This window comes from Salvelinus sp. IW2-2015, linkage group LG8, assembly GCF_002910315.2.
Source record: "Salvelinus sp. IW2-2015 linkage group LG8, ASM291031v2, whole genome shotgun sequence".
Lineage (NCBI taxonomy): Eukaryota > Metazoa > Chordata > Actinopteri > Salmoniformes > Salmonidae > Salvelinus > Salvelinus sp. IW2-2015.
Window position 1 is genome coordinate 34394787 of NC_036848.1, and position 22242 is coordinate 34417028.

Here is a 22242-nt window from a genome sequence, read left to right on the forward strand (position 1 = left end):
GCATAAAGCTGGTAAATGGCGATGAATGGGCAGAGAGGGTCAGTTAGGTACACAGTTAGGGACCTGAGTTCGGGGCTGGGGCCGACAGATAAACAAAGTGAGGTACCGTTTAAGTGAACAGTCCAACAGGCATCAGCTGTGTAGCCGAGGATCATAGGGTCCAATGAGCAGCAATAGGTGAGTCAGGGAGCCGTTCAGTAGTCGCTACTACGCTAGGCAAGCGGAAGACATGGTGATTCAGACAGCTAGCAGGCCGGGGCTAGCAGATGGACTTCGGCGACAACGCAATGGAAACGCCTGTTGCAACCACATCGGACGATAACGTCAGCAGACCAGTCGTGATGGATCGGCGGGGCTCCGTGTCGACAATAAAGGGTCCAGGCCAAATTGGCAAAAGAGGTATTGTAGCCCAAGAATTAGCTGGTATGCCTTCGTCGCCTAGCCGGGAGATGGGCCTAGCTCGAGGCTAGCTCAAGGCTAACTGGTGCTTGCGTCGGGACAGAGGCGTTAGCCAACAGTAGCCCCTCGGATTGCAGCTAGCTAGCTGCGATGATCCAGCGTAATGGTTCAGAGCTTGCGGCAGGAATCCGGTGATGTGGTAGAGAAAAGCAGTCCGATATGCTCTGGGTTAATATCGCGCTGTGCAGACTGGCAGGTATTGACTGAGCTAAAGCTGGCTGGTGTCCGAGCTAAAGGTGAAGACCGCTAGCAGTGGCTAACAATGAATACTAGCTAGTAGCTAGTTAGCTGGCTAGCTTCTGATGGAGGTTCCAGTTATAAAGTATAAAAATAGCAGATCCGTACCACATTGGGTGAGGCGGGTTGCAGGAAAGTATATTTAGTTCTCAGATGGAAAGTGACATTAAAATATATACGGGGAAAAAAAGAGGAAACAGACTATTTACACTGGACGAGACAGGACAAGACAAACACACGTCCGACTGCTACGCCATCTTGGACATGATCGTTTAAACTAATCAACTCATCATCAAGATATCGGTGTATCATCATGTGTGTTGGTGCTGGCCTGTAGATCTGAATGTACTGGATATATTTCCACCCGTTCTATCTGAGGACAAGATGAAGCAGTTATACGGCTTACAAATCCAAGCCAATCACATCATGGTTTTGTTACATCTATCCAATCACACACTTATCAACAGAACATCCCTGGTCATCCCTACTGCCTCTGATCTGGCGGACTCACGAAACACACATGCTTCGTTTGTAAATTATGTCTGAATGTTGGATTGTGCCCCTGGCTATCAGAAATTTAAAAAAACAAGAACTATGGTGCTGTTTGATTTGTTTAGTATGAGGAATTTGAAATGGTTTATACTTTTACTTTATATTTTTGACTCAAGTATATTTTAGCAATTACATTTACTTTTGATACTTAAGTACATTTTAAACCAAATACTTTTAGACTTTTAATCAAGTAGCAGTTTACTGGTTGACTTTTACTTTTACTTGAGTCATTTTCTATTAAGGTAGCTTTACTTTTACTCAAGTATGACAATTGGGTACTTTTTCCACCACTGGTTGAAGCCCTGCCTCTGCTTCTACCATCTGTCGCTACACTAGTGGTAAATCCAGTTTGTAGTGGCTTGTTCACTCACCATCATTAACATGGATTAGTCTTTAGACCAGGGGTTCCCAAACTTTTTTGGCCTGCAACCCCTTTTTGATATCAAACATTTTTCGCGACCCCACCAGGTAAAAAAAAGTGATGTTTATTTTTTAAATTGGGGCTATGACAGTCTATTACAAATCAGTCAGACAACACTTTTGACCAGGGGCACAACATTGGTTTTAGAAGTGGGGGGGACATAATTATATATGGACAAAAAACCTTTTTTGTCCATTAAAATGACATCAAATTGATCAGAAATACAGTATAGACATTGTAAATGTTGTAAATAACTATTGTAGCTGGAAACAGCTCATTTTTAATGGTATATCTACAGAGGCCCATTATCAGCAACCATCACTCCTGAGTTCCAATGGCACGTTGTGTTTTATGTGTGGTTTTTTAAAGGGGTGGATGAGCTTAATATTGCGGAAAGAATGTTGCTTCCATCAATGTAATTGTCTGCATCATTTCCAATCCCCCATATATTTTTGGGGTAAATATATATATCCATATACATACACGCATGCATACATATACACATATATACATACACATATCTATATAGACATACTTTTTTAAGAATATATCTTTATTATTCCCAACAAACCCTACCACCGTTCCCCCAATTGGAGTAAACCAATAAACACTTAGGCTTCTACCTTCAGTTTATACATCTTATACACATTTTACAGAAACAATCTATTTTACAATAGTTATATTTTGTTTGTTTTTAGTCCTTCCTCTATTTCTGATGTCCATCCAGTTTGATTTCTATTTGTAACTGTGCTATTTCACAAAAGTTCTGAACCTATATACATTTTACAGACCTCGTATGTTTTACATTGGTTATCTTGTTATTAGTCCCACCCTTCAACACCCTTCAACCCCTCCCGTCTATCTCTCAACATCATCCATTTTGGATTTATTTTTGCCATATATTTTTCAACTGTGCTGTGATGCTTCACAAAAGTATTGAACCTTTCTATTCTCATAGCTACTACAGATTGTACATTAAAAAAAAAAAATGTTTTGCTAAAATAATTATTATATTATTGATTGATTGACTATGGCTTTTCAAATCATCCAGTATTGCTATCTGCAGCGTTTGTTCTAGGCAAATGTTGCAATTCTTCAGCCATTTCTGGACCTGTGACCAAAAACAAGCTACATATGGACAATACCAAAATAAATTATCTAAAGACTCTGCCTCCTCACAGCAGAATCTGCAGAGCTGGGAAGATTGTATATATATAACATTCTATTGGTTGCAAGAATTTTGTATAGTAATTTAAATTGAAAAATGTGAAGTTTTGAATCCGGCGTTGTTTTGCGTATCAATTCATAAACCATGTGCTATGGAATGGGTACATCGAAAATCTCTTCACAACTATTTTGCAATTTATATGGCACAGCTGTCCGTTTTTTGGTCCTTAAATGAAATTGGTATATGTTTTTATTTATCACACTTTTCTTTAACCATTTATGTTCTTTAATAAAAGGCCGACATACAACTTCCTTACTTTTTTCCCCTTCTACTTGCCTCTTCCATTTTTGTGGTAATGCTGCAATTAATTGGTTGTAATTTCCATATGTCTGTGTTAGCTGTATGTGTGACATAACTCCACCAGTCCTATTTATGATATCATTCAATAAAATTATACCTTTTTTTTTAAATATCCTCGAAAAATACGTTTTTTTAATCAATTAGTATATTTGAATTTAACCACAATATTTGTTGTATTATTTGTTCTGTCTTTTCAGGTGGATTAAACTGAAATTGCAACCAAGTTTCTAAGGCTTGTTTAAAACATTTCCTTTTCAAACAACCGAAAGTGAGCAGGTGTAATCTGAATAAAGGGAAAAAGGCCCTTGAACATAGGATGAGACATTCTTACCAATTTACTAGAGAACCTGTTTGGATTTAAGTATGACTTTTGTATGACTGAAGCCTTTAGTGAGAGGTCTAATGCTTTAATATTTAATCATTTCTGCTCTCCGAATTCATATTCATTATATAAATAGGCCCTTTTAAATTTGTCTGGTTTGCCGTTCCAAATAAAATGTAATATTTTTTGTTCATATAATTTAAAAAGCAGGTCACTAGGTGTAGGCAAAACCATAAGCAAATAGGTGTGATATGACTAATGAGTTAATCAGGATGAATTTTCCACAAATAGACAGGTATTTTCCTTTCCATGGTAGCAAGATTTTATCTATTTTTGCCAACTTTCTATAAAAATGTATTGGAGTGAGATCATTTCTTTCTTTTGGGATTTGTATACCGAGTATGTCCACATCTCCGTCATACCATTTAATTGGTAAACTACATGGTAATGTAAAATTAGCATTTTTTTGTGATCCAATACGTAATATAGTACACTCATAATTTGGTTTTAATCCAGAGAGGATACCAAAAGTATCTAGATCCTCTATGAGGCCGTGGAGAGATTCTAATTGTGGTTTTAAAAGAAAACATGAATCATGACCGTACAATGACACCTTTAAAACTTTCTGAGATGTAGCCATTATTTACTATTTTACACCTAGGGTTACTATACATAATTTTAACCCATTTTATAAGAGATTCCTCAAAATTGAAATATTCTAGGCATTTATATATAAACTCCAGTTGTACTTTATCAAAAGCCTTTTCAAAATCAGCTATGAAAACCAGGCCTAGTGTTCCCGATATTTCATAGTATTCTATTGTTTCCAGTACTTGTCTTATATTATCTCCAATGTATCGTCCATGTAAAAAGCCTGTCTGATTAGGATGAATAATATCTGACAATACTTTTTTAATTCTATGCGCCAAGCATTTTGCTAGGATTTTTTGCATCACAACACTGAAGCACGTTGTGTTAGCTAATCCAAGTTTATCATTTTAAAAGGCTAATTGATTATTAGAAAACCCTTTTGCAATTATGTTAGCACAGCTGAAAACTGTTGTTCCGATTAAAGAAGCAATAAAACTGTCCTTCTTTAGACTAGTTGAGTATCTGGAGCATCAGCATTTGTGGGTTCGATTACAGGCTCAAGATGGCTAGAAACAAAGACATTTCTTCTGAAACTCATCAGTCTATTCTTGTTCTGAAAAATGAAGGCTATTCCATGTGAGAAATTGCCAAGAAACTGAAGATCTTGTACAACGCTGTGTACTTCTCCCTTCACAGAACAGAGCAAACTGGCTATAACCAGAATAAAGAGGAGTGGGAGGCCCCGGTGCATAACTGAGCAAGAGGAAAAGAACATTAGAGTGTATAGTTTGAGAAACAGACATCTCACAATTCCTCAACTGGTAGCTTCATTAAATAGTGCCCGCAAAACACCAGTCTCAATGTCAACAGTGAAGAGGCGACTCCGGGATGCTGGGCCTAACGAATACAGTCATGTGTGGTAACTCTGCAATTCATTCGAAAGACACTCTGGGAAATATGCAAATAAGGCTTTACACTAAGCAGTGTGTTAATTTAACACTGAAAAGTGTGGACCCATACAGACACTGGACTAGTGTTAAATTTAACACTCTCAGTGTGGATTTAACACTCAGAATTTGCTGTGTGGCTCCCCGATGAAAAAATAACATTCATTACTGTAGTTATTCTTAAGCCAACCTGTACTCTATGATTTAGAGGTGCGTTGAATAGATTCCCCGACCTGGACTTGAGCGAGCGCTTGGCTTGTTCTCGACACTGTGTGCACAATGAAATTTACGCCCACCGTGATGTATAGCACCGCCCACCGGGCAAAATGGCGATACAGCTACTACTGGAAGTGACTTTTTCATAGCAGGTTTGGAGAACATAGGCAGCAGGTTAGGAGAATTAGCAGGTAAGGTTAAGGTTAGGAAAAGGGTTAGGGTTAGCGAAAATGCTCTCCAAACTTACTATGAAAAGTAACTTCCGGTCATAGCTGTCCCGTTTGCCAAACCAGAAAGGAATGACATGAGGTGCGGGTCTGTTGTTGCTATATTGGATCACTTTTAGTCCTCATGATTACGTGACTGAGTATTATCATGTTGCTATATTGGATCACTTTTAGTCCTTACACATGATTACGTGACTGAGTATTATCATGTTGCTATATTGGATCACTTTTAGTCCTCCATGATTACGTGACTGAGTATTATCATGTTGCTATATTGGATCACTTTTAGTCCTCATGATTACAGTGATGAGTATTTCATGTTGCTATATTGGATCACTTTTAGTCCTCATGATACGTAGCTGAGTATTAATCATGTTGCTATATTGGATCACTTTTAGTCCTCATGATTACGTGACTGAGTATTATCATGTTGCTATATTGGATCACTTTTAGTCCTCATGATTACGTGAGTGAGACAGAGAGATTATTCACAAGGAGGGAGTGAATAGTAATAGAGAGATATATGAGTGGTGCTAATTGTTACAGCAGCTCTTACCTCCACTAGTATCTAAGCCTGCTTCAGACTGGGTGGGGACAGCAGTAGTTGACAGACAGTTTAAACAGCTCAGTCTGACTACCAGAGGAAGATACCTGGTCCTGCTCTTCTACCATCTGGACTTGTAAGTCTATCACTGGCCTGCTGGTTTCATCTCATCTCCTCGAGATGAAGTAAAGCCAGAGTCCCAGATAACATTTATGAAAGTCGAGGTGTAATGGTGCTTGGATAATTCCCTGTCTCTATACTCTTTTTCAATTGTTTTTATTGAATCATGTCAAAGGCAGTACAATTAATAAGAAGCAATAATTGTTGTTGTTGTGTCTCTGTTAATAAATCGTTTGGTTCCATTTGGTATAATAAAGCATTTGCCTTTTTTCATAATGTACTAAGTCGTTTTTTTGTGTGATAACAGAATTAACTGCAGATGTGAGTAGCTTGTTTTAAAGCACACAAACGGACAGGCAGAGCAGGGATTTTGCATTCTGTTTATTGAGGTGGATATGTGCATGTCCTACAGACTATTCTACTATAAATGCTAACGATATTCATAGAGTAAGAAACAAACGGAACATTCCACAAGGTCTAATGATATTGCTTTGGAAATCATCTAGACAGTTACAAAGTGAGAAAAGACGTTCTGTAAGGTCGCTTTAAAAGTTACTCCAAAAGCTCATGTGGTATCCCTAAAGAGTGAGGTAACAAAATGTTAATAAAAAAATTAATATCGGGAGCCTGCGTTGTAATCATTAGCGCACTGCGCACACCGTAGCAAACTAGCGAAACATTTGCAACGAAAAACTGCTTACTCCAAACGCTTTACAACATGACACAATTCCATTGAACAACATTTCACGAGTCGGCAAGTTTGTTTACAGCTCATGAGGGTATTGGTAACAGACAAAACAAATGCAGTGGTAGAGTAACCTTAATAAACTTGGGCCCTGGTCAAAAGTAATACATTTTATAGAGAATAGGGTGCCATTTTGGACACAGCCATAGCTTCATTCTAAGTGGTATGATAGTGTGGATATTGGAGTAGAGCCTATATGTGCATAGATGAAGGAATGAGAGGTAGAATGCCAACTCTGGTTCCTTGGCAGTGTCACATTGCAATGGTTGAAAGATGACTAGCTACGATGTAATGATGAGAACAAAGAACTAGGCCAGGAATTTGTCTGGACATGTCACATGGTCTGGAAATGCTCGTCACCCGTTAGCGTAAATGTCATTGCCGTTCATCATGTTAAGTTTGTACACCGCAAATTAAAATGTTCCTTGAATATTTATACATACTACATATTTTAACATAATATAATTAATATTAACATTGCTGATTATATACAGTAATAAAGTGGTAACTATTCCAACTTAGTGATTTGCATAGGCTCTTGTGGAACTCACACACCTCTGTTAGCCTCGTTGACGCTACAAAACTGTCCGTGTTCAACCTAACGTGATGACAATACAAGAGAACAGATGCACAGGAATGACATTTACTCGGGTCAAAAGTAGTGAACTATGTAAGGAATAGGGGGCTATTTAGGCCTAACAGAATAGCACCCTCCTCCCAATTGTTTTTAATCATAAGCTGCCAAAACAGTTAATTAACTCTGCATACCCTGTTGAAATGACAGTAGTTTCATATAAAGTACTAAAATGGTCCATCATGCATATAATGACAAACTAAACTTTGGAACATAAAGGCATTTGTGATTGTATTTACATGTACATGTTTATAGAGAGCTTTGCTTGGTCTATCCAGAGTGATGATGAGTTTTCCTGGTACCATCTGATTGGATCATGACTGGGTGTGATGTAGGTTCTGAATGCTCTGGTTGGATAATGATCGTGTTTGTTTGTTTTTTTGCGAGATGGTTGGCAGTTGGAGTGTTTCATAGATACCATCTTTACTGTTGAGTTTAAAAAAAGACAAGTTAGAAAAATCTAAGGCTACACGTTTAAAACAATAAATGTTAAATAACCAACCTTTTCCACTGCCTTCCCAACCCTCGCCCCTAGACTCTGGCTACATTCCAATGTTCTACCCTTCTCCCGAAGTGTGCACTCGTACAATCCCCTAGGATATTTAAAATAAATGGACTGGGAATATGGTGGTAACTACCTTCAGCCATTCTTGCACCAATCCCATGCTTCCATTGTCTGTTTCAGCCATTTTGACAGGCTCTGTATCACAGCTAATGGGCACTTCCTATCCCTATACAGGAAATAGGGGCATATTCCAATTACCTACTTTCCTTATCTCCTTTCCTTCACTAATACCCCATTTACACAGAGACCAAACCCCTTATTTTTACATTTTGTTACCTTTGTTTGTTTATGTGAAAGGGGTAGGGGACTAAAAAAAAACACAGTCAATAAAAACACAGCTCGAGACCTAGTTATGTCAGCTGTTTTTTGTTGTTGTTGTGAGAATGGATCTATGCATTTTCGTTGGTAAATTTATTAGCACTTCTCTTGTAACACCTCCCTAAATTGAATCGCAAACAGCCCCCATGGTTTATACCTCCCATTAATATCAGTGGTCACACAGGGAAAGCGACGAGGAAAGGAGAGGAGGAAAGGAAGCAATTGAGACATATTGGGACGGAGCCCCCATTACGTTGAAAAGGCCGCTCCTGATTGGGCCATTGGGTGGTGTTCTACAGGAAGTTGGTGGTGTTGGTGGTGGTGTTCTTTCCTGTGTCGATGTTAAACTGGTAGGCTCCGTCCGAGGAGTGGAGGACGTCAGAGGCAGGCACGGGGGCGGAGTGCGATGACGCCTAGGGAGTGAAAGTTGAGAGTTGAAAACCATGTATCGGTAAAGTAAGCAAGTGTGTGTTTGTGAGACGGAGATGGAGAGAGGGAGCGAGCAAGAAAAAGACAGAGAGAGAGAGAGAGAGAGAGAGAGGACTGACCTGGGGGGGTTGTGGGGGGTGGGCGAGGAGGGGATCAGCAGGAGACATGTTCTCCATCTTTATCTCCTCCTTCACTGGCTCACCTGGAGGCATGGCACTGTACATAACCGGAGCATACCCCTGAAACACACACAATTAGTCACACAAATACAGGTCATGTACACACACACACACACACACACACACACACACACACACACACACACACACACACACACACACACAGAGATGAGAAGGATCCAAACCGGAGCAGCGTATGACAGATACAGATGTCAGTTCTTAACTTGATCACTCTTTTGTCGCTAAGAATTTTCCCGCTGCATCAAAAAATTCTAATGAGCCTCGACAGTCCCTGAAAAAAGAGCAGTAATCTTTCCTTCCATGAGGGGACAGTCCAGTCATTGGGATCAGGGTTTGCTATCAAAATCCTTTTCTCTCTCTCTCGCTCAAACGCTAGTCCTAGGTCCTGTTACTACAACATTCAAATGTACAAAATGTATCTGAAATGAAGCCATACACATCAACATCTGTCGTTTTATATAGCCTAATAACACAAGATAGATATTGGTCTCCACTAGGCTACGACGTACAAGTGTCAAGTTTATCAGGTCAACATTTTTAATTGTGCTCTGGGGTGATCTAACGGTTAGGGCTGCTTTCTTCAGTGCGTACATAAATGTCTATGGTGTCGGCTTGGGTTTGATTCCCGGCCCACACTCTTCTGGCACAAAGAACTCAATCCCTCCGATTGACTTGATTTATTTACACATTTCAAATACGGACAGTCGATCGTGATATGAAATGACCATACCAGACACTTTTGGATAACATAAATAGGAAACAAATAAAAGAATAACAGTCGGCTACACCAGCATTAGTTTCCGTTCATACAAAGTGTGGGGTGAAATGCCACAGTAGACTTGCCGTGGTAAACTATGAAATACTTTATTTTTATTGTACGGAATGCTTGTTAAATAGATACATCGCCCTTAGTCTGTTCAAAAATAACTAAATTGTTTCCGATTACAATACCAACCAGAGGGCAAACATATCTTGAAAGAATTTGGTTGCAAGCAGGACTAAGGACCACCGATCTTTTAGGGAGAGGTAATGAGGTGACTAATAATGGTTGCAATTGAGATCAGCTGTGCGGGGGAATTTAGTGCATATTGATGTTATAACCAGACATAAACTGGCGATAATCTAGTGCCATTGATGGTTGCAATAGGGCCCCAAATATTAATTTGAGCCTATCCAAAGATGATTTCGTTGAGCTGAGACACTTTTCTATAATATGTAAATGATTAGACTATTTGTTTTACTTATTGAAATAATTGCAATTCACTTGTGGGCCTAATGTAGTCTCAGGCTGGTCACTATATCACCCAGCACTGGGCATGAACTCATGAGGTTCAGAGTTGGAGCATGTTGCTTAGACTACTGCACTACAACAGTTCACTAAACTTTCACAAGCACTAAGAATACTATAAATACTGATGAAACATAGGCGCGTAGTTTTCCATTTCTGTTGTTTTAAGCCTTTCCCCAACCATAGCCCTAACCTTAACCACTCAGAATGAATGCCTAAACTGTTAACCTTTGAATTGTTTCTGTTTTAACCTTGTAACCTCGCGGAGTTAATGTGTCAAAAATATACATTCATCCATATGCAGTGGGCCGGATTCAAACCCATGCTGACTCTGGCATATGTGTGCTATGGTCAGTGGCTGTAACCTCTGAACCACACAGACACTGAGGAAATTTATAATTTATTCTGCCTATTGCTTGCCTTCAACATATAATAAAACAATTGATCTGAAAAAATTATTTTCCCGAACTAAAAATACATCTACCCCCTACAAATATGTCAATTTATTATAATTCACATAAGAATTCACACGAGATGCGCTGTAGCCTGTACGTAGCCTACATAAGGTACAATGTAGGTACGGTGTCCATTGTACACAAACGCCGCTTCCAGCTGCCCCCTGGTGGCGATTCTAAATATTTATTCAGATATTCAAAACCTACTGCTGGATTATTTTCCTCCAGCGACTAATGGAGTCAAATTAAGATTTGACATCTGTTGACACAGAGGACAAGGGTGATGGGGAGGACTGGGAAGAGACACTAGACTATGGTTAAGTAGAGTAGATATATACCATCGGAGCCACGGGATACTGATACTGGTTAGGCGGCCCACTCCACTTAGGGGTCAGAAGGAAGGCAGAGTGAGATAGATTGTAGAATAGAGGAAATAGGAGTAGAGGCTGAGTAGAGTTTTCAATAATATAACCAAATATGGTAGAATAGGGGAATAGAACAGAGTAGAGTAGAAGAGTAGAATATAATATAGTAGAACAGAGTAGAGTAGAAAAGATTAGAGTAGAGTCGAATAGAACAGGGTAGAGTAGAAAGGATTGGAGTAGAGTAGAATAGAACAGAGTGGACTAGTAGAAAAGAGTAGAGTAAAATAGAACAGAGTAGACTAGTAGAATAGAATATAGTAGAGTAGAATAGAACAGAGTAGAGTAGAAAGGATTAGAGTAGAGTAGAATATAACAGGGTAGACTAGTAGAATATAATATAGTAAAGTAGAATAGAACAGAGTAGAGTAGAAAGGAGTAGAGTAGAATAGAACAGAGTAGACTGGTAGAAAATATTAGAGTAGAGTAGAATAGAACAGGGTAGAGTAGAAAAGATTAGAGTAAAGTAGAATATAACAGAGTAGAGTAGAATATAATATAGCACGGTAGAGTAGAATATAACAGAGTACAAAAGATTAGAGTAGAGTATAATATAACAGAGTAGAGTAGAATAGTAGAATGTAATATAGTAGGGTAGAGTAGAATAGAACAGAGTAGAGTAGAAAGGATTAGAGTAGAATATAACAAGAGTAGAATAGTAGAATATAATATAGTAGAGTAGAATAGAACAGAGTAGAGTAGAACAGATTAGAGTAGAATAGAACAGAGTAGAGGAGAAGAATAGAATAGCATATGGTAGAGTATAGAGACATACCATAGGAGGAGCACCAGGGTTGTACTGTGGCTGGTTGGACGGCGGGCCGTTCCACTGCAGGGGCTGGGCGGGGGGGTACATAGGGTCCTGTGGGTGGTAGCCTGGGTTGAACCCCTGAAACAAACCACAGCAAAACAACACCGTCTCACACACACACACACACAGGCATATTGCTTGTTGATGACGATTGGCCTATTGAGAGTATTAATCAACTAGGACAGACAGAAACTTATTCCTGGAAGGTTAGTGTAGCGCCACAGCCCCTAACTCAGCCCCAATCCTCCTTTACAGAGAGTGGATGTGTCCCAAATGGCACCCTATGGGTCCTGGTCAAAAGTAGCACACTATAAAGGGAATTAAGTGCCATGAGGCCAGACATTTTCTCCTCAGCTCCTTTGTTTTCTGTGCTTTCAGACCTTACAGCTGTGCTGCTAAGTGATCAAATGAACAGATGGAGAGAGAAGGCGTAAAGGAGAGAGGAGAGATGAATGGATTGACTCACTGGTTGGTATGGGGGTCCGGTCCACTGAGGCTGGCCAGGCATCCCAGGGTTGGGGGGAGAGTAGACCTGGGGGTAACCTCCCTGTACATGGAGGAGCACCACAGTTCCTACAGTTAGACAGAGGGACTGAAATATACTTTTATATAATCCTATTCAGGGATGGAATTTAACGATTTGGGGTCCAAATCTGTGCCATGCTACTAGCCCAGTCTGAAAAGTACTAGACTCGGGCTAGCTTCATTTCCATCCCTGCTTAAACTATATATCCATGACAGTATATACTCATACTGAACATACACAGATAGTGTACATGGATACCCATAGATAGACATAGGGACTTCTACTCAATACACACATGCTACACGCACAGTGCTCATGACTAAGACGAAAATAAGAAAATGATATACATACGGAAGGCATTATTGCTTGTCGTTCAGATCAGTGACACAAAGCCGATAACCAACCACACGCACGCACACACACCACAGTGTAGTTAATTGAGTAATAATAAATGCATCATGTACCATGTTAGGATCTGGGCCTGGGCCATGATAAAATACCTGCGACAATCACAACAAAAACACAATTGATGTTATTATCGACCGTTCATTCACAAAAGCTCACTGCGATTTCACTATGATAGTACATCAAGGAGTGAGAGGGGAGACATGAGGAACATAAAGGCAACGTGTGGTCCTCTAACTCAGTGGGTAGACCGTGGTGCTTGCAACGCCAGGATAGGGGGTCTGATTCACGGCACCCCCCATAAAAGGCTTTGGATAAAAGTGTCGGTAACACTTTACTTGACACCCAGTGTCATAACACGTTATGACACGGTCATAACCATGTCATAATATATCATAACAGATTACATAACTTGTCATAATATGGTCATAACACTGTCATGACGCATATATTTACACCTGTTCTGACAAATATTTATTCACATCATTTTCCCCCCTGCCAATAAGTTTCCCTTCGTTTGAAAGCTTGTTCCTTAAATAATTTGTTGTTGTTGTAATGAATTCTTTACAGTCGTGTTTTTTTCAACATATTTTATATAACTAGATAATACACTTTATGACACTGTCAAGGAGCATTATGACCATCATAATCATGATTAACCAGATAGGCCTATCACGTACATGCCCTTATATTAATTAGTATTCAGTCAAAAAGAGGGTGTCTTGTCCTGCTCCTGAAATCTGCATTCATCCTAGTCATCATTCATGTGTGCGCAACAACAATGATAATTTCATATGGTCAATTAAAACAATATATATAACATAAACATACTGTTGACATGTAGGCTATGGTGTAATGGAATGTTTTGCTTGTGTGGTAGGTTTTGTGGGTTTTGACACTCTTATGTAGGTGTTATAACCAGCCATAAAATAATGTAATATATGTCACAACAGGTCTAAATATATGTATCATGACATACAAACAGTGTTCCATACATGACAGTGTTATAACCATATTATAATGTGTTATGACAAATTATGTCAGTTGTTGTGACATATTATGACCATAAAGTGTGACCAAAGTGGATACTAAATGGCATGTAGTATTATGTACAGTGCATTCAGAAAGTATTCACAGCCCTTGACTTTTTCCACATTCTGTTTGTGTTACAGCCTGAATTTAAAATGGACTAAATTGAGATTTTGTGTCACTGGCCTACATGTCAAAGTGGAATTATGTTTTTACACATTTTTACAAATTAATAAAAAATGGATTCAACCAATTTGTCATGGCAAGCCTAAATAAGTTCCAAGAGTAAAAATGTGCTAAACAAGTCACATAATAAATTGCACGGACTCACCCCGTGTGCAATAATTGTGTTCAACATACTTTTTAAATGACTACCTCATCTCTGTACCCCACACCTACAATTATCTGTTAAGGTCCCTCATTCAAGCAGTGAATTTCAAACCCATATTCAACCACAAAGACCAGGGAAGTTTTCCAATGCCTCGCAAAGTAGGGCACCTATTGGTAGATGGGTAAAAAAAAAAGCATAAATTGAATGTCCCGTTGAGCATGGTGAAATTATTAATTACACTTTGGATGGCGTATCAATACACCCATTCACTTCAACGGAATGGAGCTAAGCACAGGCAAAATCCTAGAGGAAAACCTGGTTCAGTCTGCTTTCCAACAGACACTGGGAGATTAATTCACCTTTCAGCAGGACAATAACCTAAAACACAATGCCAAATATACACTGGAGTTGTTTACGAAGACGACATTGAATGTTCCTTAATGGCAGAGTTACAGTTTTGACTTAAATGGGCTTGAAAATCTATGGCAAGTCTTGAAAATGGCTGTCTAGCAATGATCAACAACCAACTTGACAGAGCTTGAAGAATTTTTAAAAGAATAATATGCTAATATTGTACAATCCAGGTATGTAAAGATCTTAGAGACTTATCCAGAAAGACTCACAGCTGTAATCACTGCCAAAGGAGATTCTAACATGTATTGACTCAGGGGTGTGAATACTTTTGTAAATTAGATATTTTTGTATTTAATTTTCAATAAATGTGGAAAAATGTCTAAAAACATATTTTCACTTGCCATTATGGGGTATTGTGTGTAGATGGGTGATATTTTTTATATTTTTATCCATTTGGAATTCAGGCTGTAACACAACAAAAGTCAAGAGGTATGAATACTTTCTAAAGGGGTACAAGGGTTGTGTCCCAAACGACGCCATATTCCCTATAAAGTGAACTACTTTTGACCAGAGCCCACTAAATAGGGAATAGGGTACCATCGGCCCTGGTCAAAAGTAGCGCACAACAGTATATACGGAATATGGTAACATTTGGCACTATTCCCTACATAGTGTACTACTTTTGACCAGAGCCCTATGGGGTGCTTGGTCAAAAGTAGTGCACTAAATAGGGATTTCGCCATGCCACCATCAAACTACCCCTTACCGGGCCACCAGGTCCAGGGGACACCCCTCCGGGGATATTGTAGCCGGGAGGAGGGTGCAGAGTCTCGGGGGTCCCCTGGAGGACGGCTGTGGTGTGGGGGGCTTTCTTCTTGAAGATCTTCTTCTGGCAACAACAGCAGATACCTATGGGGATCCCCAGTAGGAGGAGCAGGGCCATGAAGGGGTTAGCTGCTTCATAGTCATGGTGGTCTGGAGGGAGAGAGGGGAGGGAGGGAGGAGGAGGGAGGGGGGAGAGAGGAAGGTGGGAGGAAATGAGAGAAGGCAGTGTTCCTAGGCCGTCATTGTAAATAAGAATTTGTTCTTAACTGACTTGCCTAGTTAAATATAAATGAAATAAATAAAAGTAAAGAAACACAGTAGAGACCAGTAGAACCGAGACTGGTGGCCATTTGAAGTGTGTAGGTGCCTATCGGAAACAACCAATCTGGTCTACAGAGGCCTCTTTCTTACACTCGTAGAAAAAAGGGTTCCAAAAGGCTTCTTCAGCTGTCTGAAGAAAGGGAACCCTTTTTGGTTCCAGTTAGAACTCTTTTGGGTTCCATGTAGAATCCTCTGTGGAAAGGATTTTTACATGGAACCCAAAAGGGTTCTACCTGCAAACAAAAATGTTCTTCAAAGGGTTCTCCTATGGGGACAGCCGAAGAACCGTTTTAGGTTCTAGATAGCAATTTTTTTCTAAGAGTGTAGGGTTGTAAGGGCAGTTAAAATAGGTTGGAATTCCATATGTCACTCATGGCATGTTTCTGGTGTATGCATGGTTTTCTTACATGACCAGCAAAACATATTGAGATTAAACTGAGCAATACATAATACATACTCTTTATATGCACATTGTCGAAGAAAGGTTTCAAATGAAATCACGCTCATTGGTCCTGCTTCGTAGTATACCCTTCAGGGCCAATAGGGACGAAGACGAAGTGAAAAGTGATGACAGAATGAACAAGCACAACAGGAGAATAGGAGTGCGCTCAGTCAGAATGAATTCAGCTCTTTGCTATCCTTTTTGTATGCAGAGCAGACCTACTATAATTAAGCAATAAGGCCCGAGGAGGTGTGGTATATAGCCAATATACCACAGCTAAGGGCTGTTCTTACGCACAATGCAATGTGGAGTGCCTAGATACAGCCCTTAGCCGTGGTATATTAGCCTATACCACACCTCCTCGTACCTTATTGCTTAATTATATCAGGCCTTTCAGCCTATCCTGTACGGCTCAGTTGGTACAGCATGGCGCTTGCCACGTCAGGGTTGTGGGTTTGATTCCCATGGGGGACCAGTATGGAAAAGTATGAATATGTATGTATTCACTACTGTAAGTCGCTCTGGATAAGAACGTCTGCTAAATGACTAAAATGTATTCAGGGCTCTAACTACCCAGTTCATAATAACAAATAAACCCCTGCCCTTTGGCCTATCCCTTCTCTGGAAGTCAGCAGATGGAATATTGAAAACATTTGGAGGCCTGCTGGTGGGCAGCAGGAGTGAAGGTGGCAATTCTATGGAATTCTGATTCCTGTGAATGGACACAGTAGTTGAGTCAATTCCAGAATGGATTCCTTGTCCCTCTATTTCAGTTTGTACACTCATGGTATGTGTCCCAAATGTAACACAATTACCTATGTAAGCACTACATTTGACCAGTAGTGCACTTAATAGGGAATAGGGTGCCATTTGGGACACATATTGCAGTCTGAGTGGTGAAGACCATTGACAGGGTAATAAGATACTTGGAAAGCCACTTAAAGCCAGCCAGTGTCTATGGAGACCAAATGGCACCCTTTTTCGTATTTAGTGCACTCCTTTTGATCAGGGCCCATAGGGCTCTTTAGAGGAAATAGGGAGCCATTTGGGACATACCCAGCATATATGCAGACCAAGGTTTGGAGCAACTAACAATGCCATCAATTCATTCAGAACTATCCGTAATCATGGTAGCATCCACATTAATGTAGAGGTTTCATCATTGTATCATTTCAAATGCAAAGTGCTGGAGTACAGAGCCAGAACAACAGAAAATGTGTCGCTATCCCAATACTTTTGGAGCTCACTGTAAATAGCATAATTTATATTCTAGAATAGAATCCATTCTGTGTCTATGATGAGAACCATATGTACACACACCCTACTGTTGCTGCTCCCAGGCAGAGTTGAGGTTAGGTAAGTGGGGCTAGGCCATTTGGGAAGCAGCCAGCATATATGCAGACCAAGGTTTGGAGCAACTAACAACGCATGGTGACACAGCAAAAAAACACACACACTCCCCCCCACACACACCCCCACCTGTGAGTTCCATCCTGATGATGGAGACCACCCTGTCTCTCCTGTCCCTCAGCGTGTAGTAACCCACGTCCGTGGTGTTGACGTTCTCGATGGTGATCTTGGTGGAGTGGGTCTTGACCCGGTTCCAGTAGTCCGGGTGGTCCTGGGCGACCACGGCCCCATCATGCACCAGGGTGACATTGGCGTCGGCGCCAGAGAAGGAGAGTTGGGCGTCGGCTAGGTCGATGCCCTCCAATGAGATGTAGAGTTCCTCGCCCGCCACGCACTTCGGGTACTCATGCCTGGCTGGTGGGGCGAGAAAAGGTGTGAGAACATGTTACGGGCGAGAGAGTAGTTGGAAACAGAGATGGGGCAGGCACATGAAGAGGTGAGAGAGAGTAAGAGGAAACGTAGCATTAGAGGAAGAGAGTGAAAGAAAGAGAGGGGGAGTACATGAGAGACAAGAGAGGGGGGTGGGTGAGAGAGAGTAGGTGGAAAGAGAGAGAGAGAGAGTGAAGGAGCAAGCAAGAGTGAGAGCGAGAGAAAGGGAGAGACAAAAACGCGAGAAGGATCTGTACACCAACTGACAACAACAAAGGACGATATTTCAATAACATGCAAAACAACAACTCTCCCCACCACCCCACCGTGTACCCCCTCCTGCACTCACTGTTCACGGCCACTTTGAGCGAGGAGATCTCCTTGTTCCAGTGGTCTCTCTGGACGTAGGTTCCCTGGTCCTCGTACGTCACCTTCAGAGGGCAAAGATCAAATCTAAGTGCATTTAAAATTGCTTCACAATAAAAACAATACAATTAAATTAAAGAGATAGATAGATGATGGTAGTCACATTAGCAGAGGTGGTGTAAATGTATTACTAATGGTCAAAATAAAGTGGTCTTTTTTGTTAAGAGGAGGACGCCATCCCCCAACACCCCCCCTCAATTGGACATCTGGTGGTATGATAAGATATACTTTATTGTCTCCTAGGGAAAATTTGACTTGGATAATTGAAGAGTCAGTCAGTCACCTTGTCCAGATACCAGCGCCTGTCAGTTCCTGTCCCAGACACCCGTCCCTTGTTGGTCCGGGCGCCACGGTCCCAGTACAGGTAGGTCTTCATGGGCTCTGCAGCAGGGGTGAACTCCAGCTTCGAAGAGCTCTTCGGGAGGTAGATCTTCAGCTGACGCCCGTGGGACAGACGCTCGTGCAGGTCGTGCATCGCATAGCCATCTGAGAGACAGAGAGAGATGGGGGGGAGAGAGATAGGGAGGCAGAGAGAGATGGAGTGAGAAAGACAGGATTAAAACACTGTAAATTGAAACCCTTTTAATGATGTATTTTCTCTACAAATCTCTACAGCTGTTCCCTATATGGACCCTGGACAAAAGTAGTGCATTTTACAGGCCCTATGATGCTGACTAATGCCGAATGTGAGGTGAAAGTTAACAGGTACAATAATGGTGTAGTGTAATATGGTGTAATAATGGCCTTATGTACACAGTAGTTTACCTTTTAATATTGCAGCCTATTCATCTTGAAATGTCAACAGCCCCCTCCTTGGCTATGTATACCCCCCCCCCCGGGCTTTATTGCTTGTTCATCAACGTGGTTTCTGGATGACATTTCATTGGAAGGTTAAGAGCTAATACAGTAAGCTAAAACTCCCACGTACTTCTTCAGGTCCGGAACTTGTACCACATTTTGTACTTCAAAAATAAAACATTATAATTATGGAAAATAAATGACTCACCCACACTGAGTGTTCCCAACAGGATCCACAGACTCCACATCATCTGTGTGGGAAATAGAGATTTTTTGTGAACAAATTACCAGAAATATAACGAATTATAGTGTGAACAGGTCATGGGGGGGGGGGGGGGGGGTATAAGACAAACAGACAGATGATGAACAAATAAATAAAGAATGACCAAATGAAGAAATCAGTGAAAAGAACACCCTCCCTTCAATCAAACATGGGAACGTTTAATGATGCTCTTGGGTTGTTTGCTGCCTCTGGTACTGGGGACCTTGAACATGCGCAACATACAGCCCTTCGCCGTGGTATATTGGCAATATACCACAAACATCCGAGGTGGCTTATTGCTATTATAAACTGGTTATAGACGTAATTAAAAGAATCAATCAGCATTCAGGGCTCGAACCACCCAGTTTATAAAATATTTTATAAACAACTTTATAAACTGGGTGGTTCGAGCCCGGAATGCTGATTGGCTGACAGGCGTGGTATATCAGACCGTAAACCAAGGGTATGACAAAACATGTGTTTTTACTGCTCTAATTATGTTGGCAACCAGTTTATAATAGCAACAAGGCACCTTGGGGTTTGTGGTATAAGGCCAATAAGTATACCACGGCTATGTCATCCTGAATTCAGCAGATTATCAGGTGTTTTGGACTCCAATGTTCAACACAGTGTCCAAAACCTGGGTCTCCATTGAACGTTGTGGGTCCAAACACCCCAAACACAGGACAAAAAAGAGCAACCAGGAATGGTACAAGATGAAACACTGGACTGTTCTGGAGAGGCCAGCGTCTAGTTCAGATCTGAATCACATCCAAAACCTATGGCAAGATCTGAAAACAGCAGTAGGTGGAGGGCAGCCCTCAAACATTGAAGAATTCAAGCAGTTTGCTGCTTAGGAGTGGGCCAAATTGCCAGTAGAAAGGTGCAGCAAGCTCATCGATGGCAACAATAATCGTTTGACTGCAGTTATCTTGGCCAAAGGCTGTGCAAACAAGTGCTCCGGGTGGCAATCATTTTGTCCATGTCATTTGTCTTTATTTTCTAAATTCAAACGGAAGTTTACAGTAGTATATAGTGCAGTGCACTACTTTTGACCAGGACCTATAGGTCCAGGAGTTAGGCTACCAGGTTAACGTTGGCCAGTTAAACAACTACCTCCCCTCCCCTGTCTCAAACCAGACTTTACAACCATTCATGTTATTGTAATGTTTATGGTCCTTTCTCTCACAATTTGGAGCGCATCCGTCAAGTCAAGGGCGGTGTGGGGGTCGTGCGCGTTTCATAAATGTGTGGGCCACAACAATCGTTTAATAATTGTCACACAAGGCCCGCAATTCAATGTTTTATTTAACTAGGCAAGATAGTTAAGAACAAATTCTTATTTACAATGACGGCCTAGGAACAGTGGCCTTGTTCAGGGGCATAAGGACAGATTTTGGCCTTGTCAGCTCGGGATTTCGATCCAGCAACCTTTCGGTTACTGGCCCAACGCTCTAACCACTAGGCTACCTGCCGCCACGATTAGAGATAATGAAACAAACATAATTTCCATGATTACATCAAATTCTACAATAGGCCTACAGCCCATGCAATTTATAACCTGATATTTTTTTTTTAAACTATTATTATTATGTATTAATTTTTATTATTATTTTAAAGCCATACATATAGCTATTCTTTGGCATCTCTCACGCCTGATAAGCCTATATGAAACATAGGGCTTCAACCTGTTGAGGATCCACAGAATATTAGGCTACAGTGAGGAGCCTAATGGCTATCTCTCCAGAGAGCTAGCGGTTCACACGGGCAGTAAAAACTACGGAGGGTGCCGCGCCTTTCATTTGAGAAGGGGAGAACGACCGCAATAATTCGCAGGAAAAAAACAATAACAAACAAAAAAACAAGGATGAACCATATCAAGACGATTTGTAGAAAATAAGAGCATCTACTATATGATGATCTTTCATTAAAGAAAAGCAAAACATTATGTTAGAGATAGATAGAATACGATTAAATCACATTATTACACCTAGTGCGGGTCGCTGTGTGACTCGAGGCAACGGGTAGAAAGCAATCCCAACACAAAACAATATGCACACGCATACGGTCTATGGCACACACCCACAACCACCTCTTCTCATCTCCTTGCTCGACAGAGGCACGCAAGCGCCCAGACCATAGAACACCATGCGACAAAAATAACAAACATCACCAATCGAGGCAATGTAACAAAAAAATGATAAGAGGAGGAGAGATTATTGTTCGCCTACGTTGCAAAATAAAATAGACCAAATAAAACTAAAAGCCGCTACTGCTGCAAGGAGAAAGCAGGCAGCTGCAATGAAAAATCGAATTATGAGCCATGAACATGGCCATCGCACAAACATTCTTATTGTGCATGCAGACGATATGTAGTAGGCCTATTGGCTACATACCTTGATAGGAAAGAATCTAGTTGATTATTTCCCTGTTTTTCTCCTCATAACAATGTATCTATGACGGGAGAGTGTCACGCGGTGACTCGATAGGCGGCGGATAGTAGTAGGCCAAGTAAAGTGTACGATTGATGCCGGAGCTCTGATGCTCCGAAGCGGTTTTCAAAGGACTTCTGATCCGACCAACGAAACTATAAACCCTAGATGACAATCCACTGTTTTGAAGCAACTGCGCTGCCACTAGGTTATATAGTGGGGTAGAATCTCGTCTAGGCAGTATTATATATTTTTTAAATTTAACCACACAGCTGCACATT

General features: G+C 40.8%; 1 protein-coding gene across 2 annotated transcripts; it reads right to left on the minus strand.

Annotated features, from left to right (window-relative positions):
• Positions 1 to 6530: 6530 nt before the first annotated feature.
• Positions 6531 to 22128, minus strand: LOC111967797 (uncharacterized). 2 transcript variants are annotated; one of them, XM_023993165.1, is made up of 12 exons: positions 21926 to 22128; positions 19476 to 19518; positions 18753 to 18955; positions 18393 to 18474; positions 17744 to 18028; positions 15443 to 15651; positions 13022 to 13057; positions 12498 to 12578; positions 11996 to 12109; positions 11137 to 11181; positions 8975 to 9094; positions 6531 to 8839 (listed from the first exon to the last, which is right to left on the minus strand). In XM_023993165.1, the coding sequence occupies exons 2-12, from the start codon at positions 19516 to 19518 to the stop codon at positions 8720 to 8722; spliced, it is 1338 nt and encodes a 445-aa protein (XP_023848933.1). In that variant the 5' UTR covers positions 21926 to 22128; the 3' UTR covers positions 6531 to 8719. The 2 variants fall into 2 exon arrangements, with proteins under 2 accessions (XP_023848933.1, XP_070300996.1); XM_070444895.1 differs by lacking the exon at positions 11137 to 11181.
• Between the last annotated feature and the right edge of the window lie 114 nt (positions 22129 to 22242).

Excerpts from the sequence above, each read along its gene's own strand:
- LOC111967797 (XM_023993165.1), bottom strand. The coding sequence starts at position 19,518 with ATGATGTGGAGTCTGTGGATCCTGTTGGGAACACTCAGTGTGG. Across the intron at positions 18,475-18,752 it reads GGCGCTGGTATCTGGACAAG|GTGACGTACGAGGACCAGGG; the intron begins GTGACTGACTGA and ends TGCCCTCTGAAG. Across the intron at positions 12,110-12,497 it reads CCGGACCCCCATACCAACCA|GGGTTCAACCCAGGCTACCA; the intron begins GTGAGTCAATCC and ends GGTTTGTTTCAG.